Here is a 17,894-nt window from a genome sequence, read left to right as displayed (position 1 = left end):
ACGATGACAGTGACATTGATATTGTAGTATGTAATATTTTTCTTGAAAATATAAATAATAGCGAAATTATATCTCTAACACCAAGAAAAAAAGGCAAGATTCAACGTGTAAATAGAATGTATGTAATATTAATAAGAAATAATAATAAAATATTATATGCAATTATGTTTAAGAACAAAATTTTTTTTGTTTTCTTCGTAAAATTTTTGGAAAATTTTTTGGTATTTTTACGCTTGGTATTTTTTCTTTTGAAAAAATGATTCGTGAAAACTTAGGATCAAGTTGGAGTTCGGTACTGTCAAGGCATTAGGTACTGTATGGGTACACTATTGGTCATGTGTTTGAATGTACATGGATGCAGAACCTATTTTTTGAATAGATAGAATTTTATTGTTATATGTATGAAATTTGTAATAAAGTACCTTTGATAACTTTTTGCTACATTTTCCATGATCAGCGGTATGTCGACCAAGTAATCATTTTTTCAAGTAATTGACAACAGTATTACCACAGCTTCTTCATTAGACTCTGGATCAGTTCCCATTCTTTATATTTTGCAACGTGTTTTTCTTACCAAATCATTACTGGAATTACAAGAATTATAGTCTACTATTTTATTATAACCGTTTCCACTGCAAGTTACTTGTCAATCGAACTAATCTTTTTTCAAAGAGATGTCACGAAAACGATTTAGATCTTCTAATTCATCTTATGTAGAACATGAAGCATATTCATTAGAAGATGATTTTGATGAAAATTTCATAATACTGAATCCTGATGATTCTGGTTCTGATAATTCAAATTCTGATGAAGATTCCGATCAAAATGTGAATATTTCCATTGTTTTTTATAAAAAAGCTTCAAAAAGTCACTCCGAAAATCAAGACAAACTTGAGAAAGATCATGTATTTATTTGAAATAAGGGTGGTTAAACAAAATTAAAAAAAAAAAAAAAATTGAGAAAAAACTATACAAGAGAGCGAGCCTGTAAAATTATTCCAAACATTTTCTCTGCTGAAATGAAACAATACATCATCGATGCATGTCGTGGAAATAATTATAGTTTAAAGTTGCAGGACCTGAATACTTTTTTGGGATTGTTATCCTGAGTTCGTTCAATAAAAGGAAGTTCCAACAAGATTATTGGTTAATAGATCCATTTTTATCGTGTGAAGTAGTATCGTCTACAATGTCTAGAGATAAATTCAAAGAAATCAAGTCAATTTTGAAATATTCAAGATCTCGAGATCATGACCTTAATGATAAGGGACGGCGTGTTCGCTGATGAAATGATGGCGAAAACAACTTTGAAACATTTTATTCGAGGAAAACCAAAATGGTTTGGTTTCAAATTATGGGGTTTATGTACGAGTACTTCTAACGGCTACGTACTGAATTTAGATTTATATGATGGGAAAAATTAAAAAATTGCAGATAAATTAGGAAAATAAGTTTTGGGTTCCCGCGTAGTATTGAATTTATTGAAACCATTGTTTAAATCGGTTTCTTTTAGAAAAATGACTGAATTTCTCCTTTACTTTGACAACTATTTTACGAATATAGATTTAATTCTACATTTGTAGAAACTAGGCTTGAAATGTATAGGTAATGTTAGAGAAAATCGGACCAAAGAAAAGAATAAACTTAAGAAGAAAGCTCTAAGAGGTACTCACGTTGTGAAGTATGATAAAAACAGTGCCATCAATTACGTTACCATAATGTATTCAAAACCAGTTTCAATAGTTTCAACTGCGGAATAACTCTATTATTACCTTCAAAAAGATATAATTCGGAGGCACGTCCTAAAATCGAAGTGTCTTTCCCACAAGCTTTTCATCTCTATAACAAATTTATAGGAGGCATCGATCTTCACGACGGGCATTGTAATAACGTATTCCCAAGCATTCGTTCGAAAAGAACTTGGGTGGTTCTTATTAGACTCATACAGGCATCTATAATGAACTCGTTCGTGATATACAAGGTGTCCCATTTTAAAGGAACCACCCCGAAATTTTCTATGATTGGCGTTCTACAAAAAAATTGTTCAGACAAAAGTTGTTTGGAACAATGAGGAACACCTTTCCCTGAAATCTGATTTTACCTTGAGATTAATTTTCAAGGTCATTTGAAGGTAAAAGTAATTTTTTGAATAGGAACCTATAATTTTGATCCTGGATTCGGAAAGAGCGGGAAATTCTACGTTCAGATAAGGTATTATGTGTGGAGTGCGGTTAACCCCCCCCCCCCCCGCGTAAGATCATGTAGGGGTCAAATTTATTATTTTCTTCATCTATGTACAGGGATGATCGGGCAAGGGTAAGATTAATTGTAATAACCCACACCAAGATATGATGCAACGCATTACACAAGCTTGTAGAGCTATTCCGCGTCACGTTTTGTTGTCCACAGTTGAAAATTTCGAACGTAGAATTCAACACTGCATAAATTTGAACGGTGGTATTTTTGAACATTTTATGAGATAAAAATTTGTGTAACAACCTTGACCATAACTCTATGTGTAGTCATCGTCTTGTCTTTATTGGCTGGCCATTCCCACCTTGTCTTAATTGGTTGGGTAATTAATACCTTGCTTTCATTGGCTGGGTAGCCAACGTCTTGTCTTGATCGGCTCAGCATTCTCACCTTGCCTAGATAGACTGAACACTCCCTCTTGGCATACATTGGTTAGATTGGTTCACGTTACTAAATGTAGCACGAACATACGTAATGATTAAATCAAAAACGACCTTGATAATCGAACTTTTATTTATCTTGGGTCAATACCCAATAGGTTATCATCATTATTATTACTATTATTATTATTATTATTATTATTATTATTATTATTATTATTATTATTAACCTCACCCTTGCCCCGGTGGGATAGGAGGGGGGGTTGACCGCACCCCACATATAATACCTTACCTGAACGTAGAATTTCCCGCTCTTTCCGAATCTATGATAAAAAAGGTTATTTAGTTATTTGGTTATTGGGGTTATTTGGTTATTTGAGTTTTTGAGTTATTAAAATTAATCTTACCCTTGCCCAATCATCCCTGTGCATAGATGAAAAAAATAATAAATTTAACCCCTACATGACCTTAGGAGGGAGGGGGATTAACCGCACCCCACACATAATACGTTATCTGAACGTAGAATTTCTCGCTCTTTCCGAATCCGGGATCAAAATTATATGTTCCTATTCAAAAACTGACTTTGACCTCAAATGACCTTGAAAATAAATCTGAAAGTCAAATCCGATTTATGGGAATGGTGTCCCTCATTGTCCCAAACAACTTTTGTCGGAACAATTGTTTTGTAGAATGCCGACCGTAGAAAATTTCGGGGTTGTTCCTTTAACATAGGTCACCCTGTACAATACCGCGAAGGGTGAAAAAAGAAAAAATGGGATAAAAGAATTTACAGTTTCTATTGCCACATATTACATCCAAAGAGGTCAGTCAAGACGACTAAAACCACATAAAAAATCTCATGTAAGTAAATTAAAAAAGAGTTAAAATTGTTTTATAAGAACAAGAATTTCTGGCAGGAAATGCAATTTTATATTTCGTGATGCGTGTTTCAAGGCAAAACACTAGGAAATTTAGTTTCTCAGTGAGAGGCAAGGGAACTCACGAAAATGAAGCACCCCGAAAGGTGAGAGGCAAGGGGGCTCACAAAAATAAAGCACCCCGATGAAGACAGGCATATTTCTACCACGTCCACGTCTTTATCTCTGTATAATGCTAAGAGTAGAATAGGAGAAAGCAATGTACATGTATGTAAATCAAACTATATCTCAATTTTCGGAATACTAATCGTCAAATAATATTTTTATAGGAAAAACCACATGAATAATTGATTTGTTATAAGATATACAAGAAACTCCGGATTGCACAAAATTTTATGTCATTTCGGCTATTTTTTAGAGGTTATGGTGATTTGAGGTATGATAAAAAATTTTCTTGCCAACTTTAACTACCATGATCACGATTGATCAAATTTGGAATTCAATCCCAATAACCTTTCATCTCGAAGAAAAATTTTGAAAAAAAAAATTTCCGTTTTTTCGCATTTTTTTCTTTGAATCCACTGTTTTTTTCAGGGCTTCCGAAATGCAAATTTAACCCAACCCAACCCAACCCCGGAATTCGAAAGAACATGCCAGAAAATAGTTAGATATGCTATTCTAATAAATATTTACTCGGTTTTTCTTGTGAAGTTTAGAGCTCAAAGATCTACGTAAAAATCAGCATTCTTCGGCATTAATGGATCAAGATCATGGGGAATTATCCATTTGTAGGTCAAAAATTAAGTTTTTCCTTAACATGACCTTATATTCAGACTCAAAGACCCTAAAAAGTTATATAAAAGATAGATGGACATTTTTGCTCGACTTTTCCTCTATTCAATCTTGAAATAGCATTAAAATGAGATTCTAAAGACCTAATATATAAACCTATATAATACGGGTTTCAACTCGATTGTTCGGTTTTTCTCTTACTTAATCTTTAAATGACCTTCAATTGGTCTGACATAGCCAAGATGATCTCGTATACGGATTCAGCGACCCTAAAAATTTATAAATATATTACAGTTAAGTCGAACAACCAAAATATTTACTTCGAAATTTTGTGATTTTTTTCACGAAATTTAACATTGAATTAACATTGATTCTTACTAGGAGCAAGAGGGAGAGGTTCCATTTGTTGTGAAATCGATTAGTTATCAAATAAAGATAATAATAAATAAAAAAATTTCTATGGCTAAAAATGTAGGGGGCCGAAAACCAGCCAATGACCTTACTTCTTTAGGAATCTATATAAATTTGTGGTTTTATTAGTATTTTTAATGATTTATTGTACAATAATTTGAAAGAGGAAGAAAATATGTATAATGAAGAATATCATTAAGAATGTCATTTTGAATAGTCATAAAGAGATTTATTATCACCTTAATTGTTGATTGAAATCATCTTCTACATCGTCATCATCCCAATTGTCTTCCCATACGCTAATATCTTCATTATCTTCATCTTTAGATGTCCAATCTGAAAAAAAAAATTATTAATTATCTTTCAATAAAACTATTAGTGCTATTGCAAATTAACAGAACAAATAGTTCCACTCGTACTGACAATAAATACCACACTATAAATCAGATCAATCTGAAGTAAATGATGCATCATGTTTGTTAAGTAACAATTTTTATTTTTATCAAGTACTAATAATGGTATTATTATATTATATTATTATTATGTTATTATTACTTCTAGATTTTACGATCATACGCCAGCATAACACTTACAATTTGTTAGTCTTTCATCATAAATATACTACTATATATAAAACATATAGAAAATTGTAGATTTATTGACTTTAAACTGTACGAGTATATTAATTGTATTATGGAACTATATACATCATCTAACTTATTAATAAAATTATTCACACAATTCAACCATTGAAGGTATACAGGAACCTATATGGTTGTTCCTCCAAATAGCGACCAAAACACAGAAAAAAATTCTTATAGAAAATGTTTCAAATATAAATTTTTATAATTTGATTATGTAAATAATTCTATTAGAAAGAAAGTATCATTTTAGGCAAAGCTTACATAATATTAAAAAAATTATTTTTAGTTATTAAAAAACAGATTGTTTTTCAGGCTGTAACGTCGGATAATTAATAATACCATTCTATTACATTTTTTTTATTTTTTTGTATTACGACTTCAATGCATCAAACTGTACAATTTCGAGAAACGAAAATACTTTGGAAAGTTTCTCTTCTCAAGGTTTCTTCAAATTCCAAGAAAAGACAAGCTGACCAAATAGTCTGCGATTAGAAAATAGGTATAAAAAATTTTACGACTTTGTTATGTGCGTCCATATGATTAGGATGTCTTTGCACTAACAGCATTGGCTGCCGACGCCCAAACCCTATAAGGAACGCAGAAAAAAAAGAGAAAACTCCTCTTATGCGTTTCCCACCGAGTTTTCATTTTTCTGTTTAGTTTAGTCATAATAAAGTTAGAAAATTATTTTATTCTATTGAGTAGTTTGTGCAGTTAGATAAAATTAAGTCGTACGGTTTACAATTTAAGCTACGTTTCATTTAAGTTCCATTTTATTTTAGATATTTAAAGATGTAAATAAATAACATTTGAGAATTAAATATAACTTTCAGATTGTTATTTATATATATTTAATGACTTATAATAGATAATAATTAAGTAATAAAAGTATGTTAAGTCTTTGCAAAGTAAAATTTTAAATAATAGTACTTTTATACGCGATTTGGCATGAGTAACTCCATCTATCTTAAGAAAACTGTACGCTTCCCTATTGCGGGAAAATTTCCACCAATTAGTTTTGAAGTTTTCATGCCCAAATCCTTCAGAGCCCCTTGCGGCCTTATTTTGAAAGAGAGCGCATTCCGAGGGAATGTGCTAAGTAAGGCGCGAACTGTTTGCCACTGCTACACCACCCACAGCAAGAAGTGCCACGCTCGAAGGATTCACTCTCTCAAGAACCCCAAGGATTCTATTTTTTGGAAAGTCAGTTTTTAGATTCAATTTTAGGTATTTATTTTTCACATTTCTTCCCCTTTCACAATTCCGTATAGCTCGGTCCTCTCGTTGAAAAACGAAATAGACTTGATACATTAGTTTAACGCTCAGAACTTGGATCATTAGGATCTTTATAGGTCTGAGTGGAATCTTTTATCAAGTATTCATTGAGCCTTCTGAAAAGATAGGCGCTTGAATACTGGATTTTAGATTCAAGGAAAATAGGTATTTATAATCAACACCAATCTTTTCTTACCCGGGTAAAGGGAGAAATCACAACCCAAAAAGGATAGAAAATTTTCCCGTCTCATAATTAGTGAGATGTAACAAGGCTTACAAAAATAATATTTTATTGAGAAAAACGTAAGCAGTAAAACCCCGAAACGGATATCAATTAAATTCCGAGATGGCTGAATATTTTTTAAAGTACTCATTTCTGAAAAAGGTCAAGGTTATTCCTTTAGAATATACCGCCAAAATTTAAATTTATCCAAATCCAAGATGACATCGCCATTAAACTTTAAATCTTCAAGCGAGAGGTAAGGGGACTGCACTGGACAAGCACCCCAAAGGAAATAGATCTTACTACATCCACGTAAGTTGTTTCTGGATAATGCTAAAAGTAAGAGTACGGATGATAGTCATGTCATCATTTAAAAAAATACTGTCACAATTTAAGGTTTCCTGCTTTATCGATTTCCGGTATTAAATCTGCGATTTTCAATTAAAAAAATCAGTTGATCTTGAAATGACCTTGAAGGTCAAGTGGACATCGAATTGGAGGTCAAGTTGAAGGTGGCTACAAGATTCCTCATTAAAAACTACAAAAATAAAAACTTTATCGATCGGAAAAATATTTAAAAATCTCAATACCTTGTTGGGGGTAAATGACCTTGGAGTAACCTTCAAGGTCAAATTTTTTCTAATATCTAAGCACATATCTGAACGTAAAATTTCCCGTTCTATCGATTGCCAGTGTCAAGAATAGGGATTCCCATTTGAAAAAAATGAGGTTGACCTTGAAATAATTTTGAAAATGAGGTTCAAAGTCAAATCCAAGGTCACCATTGGATTCCTTGTTCAAAATAATTAAAGAAATGATCTTGACTTTTTTCAGAAATGATGTACTTTAGAAAATATTCAGCCGTTCCGGGTCTTAATTGACACCCTATATGTAACTGAAATACACGTTTTCTTCTAAAATATTTGACACTCTTCACTGTAAGAGTTGAAATCGGTGATGCATTAGTGTTTAAATTAAAAATACTAAATAAACAGAAACTTTGGACCCCCAAAGAAAATAAAAAATTTATTACCACTTATTTTTCTTTTAAAGAAATACATTTTTTTTATAACTCAATCGACAAAACTGTTCCACGGTAGAATGAAATTTACAGTTAGGTACTGGCGATGTAGGTCTGACTTGAAACAAATTACATGGAAGAATAATTAACTTATATCAACAGTAAAGTTTTCTCAGCTTTGGGATGAATATGAAATGATCAAGAAATATATACTTTAATTGTTAGTAATCAACTGAACGAAGCCCATGGAATTACATTTTTAGTTGTTTTCAACGTATTCATTTTTAATATTACTTATGTTTGAACTATGAATAACTATTTGATGCTTTGGTTTTATTTGCTTATTGTATATTTAAGTGCTATATTGGATAGAGAACGAACTTGGTGTTTATATAAAGAAAAAACCAAATGCATATATATAATTGTTCATATAGTATTTTTTCGGGATAATACTAGAGAATTTTACTAGCACATGGTGTTTTGTAAATAACCTATCCTTATGTTAGGAAAGCTTTCGCCGCATTTTCGCCAAGAATTCGTGCTCAGTTTTTGTTTTCGTTCTCTCTTACATTAGTTTCACTCTCCGTGACAATCAATAAGTCCGGCTGCTTGCTGTCAGTAGAATACCTTACGTCCAAAGCTTTTTACCAAAACTTTTTTTGTTATTGTTGAAAGAAGTAAAAAATATTTCCCTTTTTTCTACATTTTGTATCACGTTTTGTGTCTGCTAGTATTGTCATCCTAGCAATTTTTGCTAACAATAAGAATCTGTCACCTTTTCTCTTGCTTCGTTTCGTGCTTTTGCGCTCGTTTTCAGCGGCGTGGCGACTAGTCCTGCAGTGAGAAACGAAAGATTTTTAACGGCGTAGACAAATATATTTTATTTAACCTTTTGAAGCAAACATTTTTGTATTAGGAATTATTCGCTGAAAATTAATACACAAAGATTTTTGATTTAAAATATGTCACCCGTTTTGTATTCAGCGACCTAAAAAATCCTTGTGTGCGAATTTTCAAAAAGATAAATAAAAAAAAACGTGGTCAAAATGAATTTATCCTGAAAAATCACGTTTTTTTTACATATAATTATTTATAAACTAAAAAAATTGTTGTCCAAAATATGTGGAATTTTTTTACATGTCCTTTAACATTATAAAAGCAAAACCCTCATTTTAGATCCATTGTAAAGAAAGTGAATATTTAAATAGTGAAAGAATTTAGGTGGTAAGTATACTTACCACTATGCTTGAAAGGGACAATTAAATTAAAAGGTCTTACAATTTTGATTAAGCCAAAGGATTTAAAAATATCTTATTTGTACATCATGAAAACATTATATAACAAAATTCATGTTTTAGTTTGGCGGAGTGATTTTCGAAAATCACGCGCTTATATATTTTAACCCGTTTCGGCTCAGAACGACCCTAGTCAGACGTCATTCTTTCACGGCTCATCACTAACTCTATCGGCGCACACAAAAAAAATTCAAAATAACATATTTCTATAGTTCAAGTGGCGCTTTTTCCAATGGTGGCATCAAAATTTAAAAAAAACTTGTACTATGCAAAAATGCAGTATGAAAAAAAACACCAATTTAAAAAAAAATGTTTTTTGAAATCAATATTCCAAATAGTTTTCTGCCTGGAAAAGACCTAAGATTCAACTAATTGGTGACATAAATGTCTAGATATCAAGACTAAATGGCTTTCTGATCGATTTTTTGCGTCGCAATTTTCAAAATGACGTTGAAAACGCAAAATCTTTGGTAGCGAATTAATACATTTTTTTATCGAAAGTTATAAGTTTATGAGAAAAATAGTAAAGAAAAAGAAGTCTTAGAATAATTCAAAAAATATACCTAAATTTTTTCAAAAAGATCTGAGCAACTTTTTTGATTTTACCAATTAACAATTTTTCAAAATTTGAAAAATTGATCCAAAATTTCCGAATAAAATCACACGTACTCTTTAAGGAGGTTCGGGACAGTCACCAGGGGGGTTGGGGTAAGGGGAAAGTGCCTATGCTTTAACATAGGATGAAATCAGTGGCGCAAACTATAGATAACTGAATTCAATGTTCTGTATTGTTGTACTTAGATGAGTATGAACTGGTAAAAATGATGAGAATTGAACATTCATCACAAGTATCTACTCCTAATATGTGTTAGTCGTCAATTTTTATGTTTTTATTTGAATTATGAAAGTACGAATTGGAGGTAACGATCTGGCAACATAGCATACTTCGAAATTTATTTTTCTTAAGTTGTCTGCACTACGCATGCGTGCACAGAGCAGGCGAGTGACACGACACGAGGCGGTTAGAGCAGCTGCGTGTACCTATCCTAACCTCCAGTTGTTTATATTGTGATTGTATCGAAACACCTATCAATACCGGCTACGGTAAATATAGTGTTTGCAATGTTGCCGCACTTCATTAGTTAGCACCGTGAGCTTGGATTAAGCTAGAAAATTTTTATACTAAAATTACTATTATTTAATCGGAATCACGGTAAGCCATGAGTTTAAACACATAAAAACAATCATCGATTAATTCTCTTTCAAACCGTCTTTACAAATTCAAAATCTGTGCTTTTTTTATCAAGTTATTCCCATAAGATGAAGTCAATTTACTCATTTACATGAGAAGTCTATTTAAAACAATGCTAACTATACGCATTAATTTCTCCAAAACTACGCGGTCAAAAATTTTGAAGAAAATCAGACATCAATGTTACGTCATATACTACCACAGTTTTCAATTTAATGAAAATCTGTGCATTTTCATGACACTCCTGAACCTCCTTAAATAATTTCAATGACTTTTAATTTTTGGACATTTTTTTAAGTACTCCACTATTTTCGAAAAAAAAGATTAAAGTAGTGCCGGTTTATACGATAATATAATAGTCGAATGAATCTGCAAAACTTTTGTATATTAGTCGTAAATACATTTTACATTGCCTAACTATCACAAACGTAGAGATCGACTGAAATAGTCTTATTTTTTTTATTTATTCTTTTTATTTTCAATTTTTTTATCATTTTAGAATTTTTTAATTTTTCTTTTATGTTTCAGATTTTTTTTAGAGAATAAATACTTATCATGCACTCTTATTGTTCAGAATGCAGCTGTGTAGAACAGTGTATATAAAAATATTTGTTGCAATTTATGCAGAACCTGGTAGTTCTTAGATTACATCCTTCTTAACAACATGAAGCTCTCGTTCTTGTGTCGTGAGCATGAGATTTGAAATTGCACAATTTCGATGGTGACAATTATTTTCTGCTCACTTCTTTACATATATCTTTGATTGTCATACTAGTTTTCTCATCTTTGTTGCAATTGTTCCAAATTATTACATTATTTGTTATTGACGCTTCCATGACACGTAAAAAAATGTTTAACGTCCATTTTTTTGAACTAATACTAGAAAAAGCTTTCTTACATTAAAAGTCATGTAAATCTCTGCTATATATTTATTATACAAAGAAAATGCGAATGGAAATCCAATTTCCGTTTTCTTCTTTTCAATTCGTGAATATCTTTTCATAGATTTCAGTGGCGTCACACCAGCTGTCGTAGGTAAAATTGATACTTGTTTTGAATCGATGGCACTAATGAAATTCATGCTACTATTACTGTTCAGATCAAAGATTTTTCAAACGACCCTATTTCCGTTGAAAAAATTATAAAATAAATTTTGAATAATGCTTTTTGTAGCCCAAAAGTTGCTCTTTTAGGAACTGTAGTCAGAATTGCACAGAAAAAATCCTTCGTCATGTTAAATGTGGTCAAATATAGCAAAAAAGCGTATTTTTTACGATTTTAGGTTAAGATATCTGGAAAATTAAGGGTGATAGAGCAATTTTGAGTCTAGATTCGAAATCATCGCATGAAAATCTATGAAGTATACTACGAGGTGTGATCAAAAAGTAACGAGAATTATTTTTTTTCGCGGGATTGGAAAATCCGATCGTCAAATTTTTTTTTTATTATATTGGTACACACGCCCCTGAAGTATGATAAAATTTTCAGCTGGTTTCATTGTTTACTTTTTACGTGGCAGCCACTAAGGTTAGAGGTGTTTTTGAAAGCTCGGCGAATTTTGTTTGTTAAAGAAATGGATCAAAGAACCTGTATTAAATTTTGCATAAAAAATGAAATAAAGTGCAACAAAGTCTGTGAAATGTTAATAAAGGCCTATGGTGATTCTACTATGAGTAAACCAAGGATTTATGAGTGGTATAAACGATTCTCAGATGGTCGTGAAAGCGTCGAAGATGATGATCGTTCTGGCCGCCCTAACACTTCAATTAACGAGGATAACGTCAAAAAGGTTAAACAAATGATTCTAGAAGATCGGCGAATCACTATCAGAGAAGTCAGTGACGATACTGGTATTTCATTTGGATCGTGTCAAGCAATTTTCAGTGAAGTTTTAGGCATAACACGTGTAGCAGCCAAATTCGTCCCAAAACTGTTAAATTTTGATCAAAAACAAACTCGCGTAGAAATCTCCAAAGAATGTCTGAATGCAGCCAATAACGATCCAGAATTTATGAATTGCATTATAACTGGTGACGAAACATGGGTTTATGGGTATGACGTTGAAACCAAGGCGCAATCATCGCAATGGAAGCTACCTGGTGAGCCAAGACCAAAAAAAATCGCCAAGTTCGATCAAAAGTGAAGGTTCTTCTCACTGTCTTCTTTGATTCGAACGGTATAGTACATCATGAATTCCTACCAGAAGGTCGCACTGTCAATAAGGAATACTATTTAGAGGTTATGCGCCGTTTACGTGAAGCGATTCGACAAAAACGACCGATTTTGTGGCAAAACAATTCGTGGAAACTGCATCACGATAACGCTCCTGCTCATAACGCGTTAGTTGTGCGTGAATTTTTGGCAAAAAAAAATACTGTTGTGTTACCTCAGGCACCATATTCACCGGATATGGCTCCCTATGACTTCTTTTTATTCCCAAGATTAAAAAAAACATTGAAAGGACAACGTTTTGACACCATTGATGAGATAAAAGAGAAATCGCTGAAGGAGCTAAGAGCTGTATCAAAAAGTGAGCTTGAAAAGTGCTTTGAAGACTGGATAAAGCGTTGGAAAAAATGTATTATATCTGGGGGGGATTACTTTGAAGGGGACAAATTCGATATTGATGAATAAATAAATAGTTTTTCAGAAAAAAAAAAATTATCGTTACTTTTTGATCACACCTCGTATATCTGGTTCTAGGTTGTTGAATTTTGTAAAATTTTATTAGCCTGTGTTATTTTATTATTCTCACCAATAAAATAATATATTCTCATCTTCAACAATTTTTTTTCAAGAACAGCGTATTTATACTCAAAATGTCCAAGAATAAAAAGTTATTGAAATTATTCATAGAGTTCGTTTGATTTTTTTCGAAAACTTTGGATTCATTTTTCAAATTTCGAAAACTTGTTAATTTGCAAAATCAAATAAGTTGCTCAGTTCTTTTTGAAAAAATTTAAGTGTATTTTTTGAATGATTCTAAAACTTTTATTTTGTACCATTTTTTTTATAAAATTTTAGCTTTCGATAAAAAATTTCATAAATTCACTACCAAAAATTTTGCGTTTCTGACGCCATTTTGAAAACTGCGAAGCAACAAATCGATCGAAAAATAGTTTAGTCTTAATGCTTAGACATTTATGCCACCAGTTAGTTGGATCTCATATCTTTTCCAGGCCGACTATGGTCGTCCTGGAAGATAATATAAGAAAAATCAAATTTAATAAAAAAAAGATTTTTTATTTTAATAATTCAGGTCTGCAAAATATGAGATTGTGATAGTTATGGAGTAGCCGATAGTCATTTCCGAAGTAGTTTTCGGCATAGAATTCAAATCCGGGCTCAAAATTATTCCATCACATCAGGTTTTTGAGTAATCCTAACCTAAAAGTGCGAAAAACAAGGTTATTCGCCATATTTGAGCATCCATAACATCGCTATTTTTTATTATTTTTCAAATCTGATATAAGCATCAGAAAAGGTTACTCTCCAGCTTTCCATATCACTATTTTAGATGGATGATTATCATTTTTCAAACCGGAGGTATCGTCAATTAAAAAGAACTAAATTACAGGTTTTGCAATGACCGATATATGAAGAGAAGAAATGACGAGACATGTAAATTCCTTTGATGAATCTTTATTGAATAAGGAATTATATTAACAAAAATCTTGAATAGCTGGTAGCGCTCAATACTTTATAAAACCTTAATAAGCTATAATCCCATAACCTTAAATACAATAACATCAAGCCCATGACAGGTAAGGCTCTGCTGTTTCAAACCTCAGTATGCTGTCATTTTTGCCGTTCATATATCGGTCATTATGAAATCTGTAATTTAGTTCTTTTCAATTGATGATATATCCGGTTAAAAAAATGATAATCATACATATAAATAGTGATATGGAAAATTGGAGATTAGCCCTTTCTGAAAATTATGTTAGATTTGAAAAATAATAAAAAATGGCGTTGTTATGGATGCTGAAATATGGCAAATACCCGTGTTTTTCGCACTTTTAGATTAGGATCGACATGGCAATCGCCATGTCGATTGTGTTTTCAGGCTTCCATCATTGTTGATTAAATCAATAACATATGAACATTACATGCCTACTATTTCATGACATGTTGGGTATTCTGTAGTCATCATGCTTAACTTGTGTGAATATTGTTGGAAACATCCGTATCTAGTGAGCATCTGTGTGAGGTAGTAGCTAGGATCTCTGTGTTTGCGATTGACCTATTTCGCTATATGTAAAATAAACTAATAGATTCATCTGTCCTTTTCGGAGTTGTTCTACTGTGCCTGCAAGCGTTATAGACTTTTCTGTCTTTCTGTGTTATTTTTAGCAATCTATAATCCTGATTCATTTATCTAACTAGCGTACTTGTTCATTTTGTGTTTACGAGGTAATAGGTAATAGTTTTCGTAATAGGTTCTTGATATCCTCTAGGCATTCACCTATAACCACAAGGGAAACATGGGATCTTCAGTTTGAGTAGGCTGACACAATAGTACATGATGTTCCATAAGGGTGGTCTAGTGCAAAACCTTGTGGTACTCTTTTCTTTGGTCCGTTGTCTATTATATTACAAGATTTTGTCAGTAAAGTAGGTAACTATTAACTTTTGTAGGTACTTAAAAGTACCAATAATATCTAGTGCCTTCATGATTCAGTCCTACAAAGAGGTAATTGCTGCGACAAATGAGTATTTGGAGGAGTTTGATAAAAATTACATTTCAGAAGGCATAAAAAAAAGCTTGAGCACCACTATAATAAATATATACAGTTGAAAGAGGACAATGTTGAAAAATAAATTGGAATAATTTAAATAAATAGGGTTTTTTTATTTAAAGTCACGAATTTATTAAACGATTCACGAGATCTGTAATCGAATCATTTATTGATTGACGCTGAGATATTATTTCATATTTTCTATAAATGTTACAAAACCTATCAATTTTTTGAGTACAGGGATTTCTTGAACTTATTTTTTTCCTAATGAATATAAAAGTATGCGTAATATAAAAGGAAATATAAAAAATTCTCAAAGAACTGAACCATCATCTCACAACTCAAACGTAATTTTTAACAGGTAAAAATGGAGAATACAATATATATTATCGGGTTATTTTTGATAAGGAAACTATACATACTCAATTGACCTGTCCTGGGTGTAAGGCACTCAGACTTCTTGGGATTGCGGGCTTGAGGTGCTGAGAGTTCGGGTTCTTAGAGTTTCGGGTTCGAGGTAAACTTATGATTGCTGTAGAGTCCCCGCAAACTTGAGGTTTAATGTTAACCTGTCCTAGGTTTTAGATCCACAGTAATCAGGATTTTTATGTTCTGGAATTCATACTTAACTTTTTGTGAAATGATAGAGTCTCTGAGTTCAGGTTTTTCAAAGTATACCAGTTGTAGGATTGATGCTCTTATTGTTTGTCGTACATATCAGGTTATGATTGTCATGTTTCGAAACAATTTTTGAGATGAGATCCTGAAAGCTATTTAACAGAGCCATACCATAAGATTCCTGATATTGGACATTTATATTTCACACATACTTTATATCGTATTATTCGATAATTCAGCAATTGCGGATAGTGACTTAATGCTATTCATATCGACTATTTTGAATTTTTGATTGCTTCACATGTGCAGTGATGTCTGAGAAGATTCCATGTTAAATTTTGATTCATTGATCGAAAATGAAGCAATATAACCTATTACTACATATCTAGAAACTTTTTTAAAGTGCATTACAGTACCATTAAAAACTCAAATTTTCTCTATTTGAAATCACAACATCTCAATTTGTAGAAATCTGGTAGTACTTTTTAAAGTAGAACACTTGCTCTTATCAATGATTTGTTTGGAATTGCAATAAAATAAAAATTTATTATGAGAGAACAGCTCAGAGTAATAGAAAGCATTTAGCTTAGAATATTTCAAAAATCTAGAGTGATGGTGCAAATCTGAACGCAGATTAGGATTCAGCGTATCAGCCTTTAGGTACACTAGATCTGTTCGTTGGGTTTGAAAATTGTCGGCCTGTGTAATTATCGCCTACCTGGGTGGTGACATTGCTGCTGCACACAGTAATGCTGCGGTCAGTTGGTGAATAAATAAATGAGAGTGGTCGGATGGTTACTGACTCTATTATCGTCCGGAGAGCGACGACATGGATAACAAGCTCTTTTGTATTCTTATAGTCTGGCGCACCACATAACACCACATAACACCCGCCTCTCATTTTGCTTTTACTACTGATAGCTTGTTCACAACGATATAGAAAGGGCCGCTACCGCCTCCCATCCTTGTAGTGAGTTAAGCATATAAGACATGTTTCACGTCCTCATCAATATCACGGTAGGCTGGACATTTGGCGCTTTCGTATACGCCAATGAGATAGAGATAACTGCGGAAGCAGCAATGGCCAGTGAGCACCTGTGTCATTAAAAGGTTACTGTTCGTCCACTTGTTAATATGACCATGGTTTCTACTCATCCACTTGTTAATCGATTAATCCCATTTTTGTTGCCACTCTTAGATTGTTTCTTGTGACCAACGTTCGCTGTAGGTATGTTCTTTGTTGTGGTTCTCTGTATTACTTTATTCTTTGCGATACTTTTCCGCTCTCTGACTTGCCATTAGATCGACTGTGTGTGTGTGTGTATGTGTGTGGGTGTGGGTATGTAGATAATTCCAACAATTTTTCAATTTTCGCTGTGCAGATGAGTCAGCCGAATTTGTTGGCGGTTTTTTCTACGATAGAATATGTTTAAAAAAACTTAAATATCTCAGTTTTTCTAAAAATGTATATATGCATGTATATATTTTTTTCAAAGGTCCGAAAAATGGCATATTTTAGTGAGTTTTTGAATTGTAACGCAACGAGTTTTCAATATTTTTTGACATGCGACGACCTGTTCGATTTGTCTACTGCTGTACTTATATAAAAAAACGTTCATGTCCAAAAATTGCCTACTACTAGATGCACACTTTAGTTAATTTCGCGAGAGTCGTATTTGAAAACCCTTGACTTTGTCAATTTTTAATATTTTTGAATACTGTTTGCAGCTTTATTTTTGTCTGTCAAGACCTTTAATTTGGATAGTGGTACATCTTATATAATGGATTATAACCAAAGATAGAGAGCGCCAAATTACCCAATTTTTTTTTTTTTTTTCAAAAACGGCCATTTTCAAAACAGATTAATAGAAAATCTATTAAATTTTTTTCATTTATTTTTTTTATGGTAGTATATGTTATATGTTTTTACATAACATATAACATTTTCCAAATATTGAAATTTATTTTCAAATTTTTGATAATAACAATTTGAAAAATTCCACATTTCGATTTAAAACAAAAAATTTGTTTTCCAGTCCATTCATCGGTTCAAAAGCACCAAATCAGGTGTTTGACCAATCAAATTAATATCCTTCACAAGGCACATAACTTG

At 32.2% G+C, this 17,894-nt stretch overlaps 1 protein-coding gene across 2 annotated transcripts in view; it reads right to left on the bottom strand.

The window, feature by feature from the left end:
- Positions 1 to 17,894, bottom strand: part of LOC131663214 (26S proteasome complex subunit SEM1) — a 419,699-nt gene that overhangs the window by 308,374 nt on the left and 93,431 nt on the right. For both annotated transcript variants that reach the window (XM_058933465.1, XM_058933456.1), the window contains exon 2: positions 4,954 to 5,050. In XM_058933465.1, the coding sequence (XP_058789448.1) occupies positions 4,954 to 5,050 (97 nt within the window). The remainder of the gene's footprint in view (positions 1 to 4,953; positions 5,051 to 17,894) is intronic.

The sequence above is a fragment of the Phymastichus coffea genome, unplaced genomic scaffold, assembly GCF_024137745.1.
Source record: "Phymastichus coffea isolate CEN01 unplaced genomic scaffold, Cenicafe_Pcof_1.1 PCOF00002, whole genome shotgun sequence".
NCBI classification, from domain to species: domain Eukaryota; kingdom Metazoa; phylum Arthropoda; class Insecta; order Hymenoptera; family Eulophidae; genus Phymastichus; species Phymastichus coffea.
This window is presented reverse-complemented; position numbering and strand designations above follow the sequence as displayed.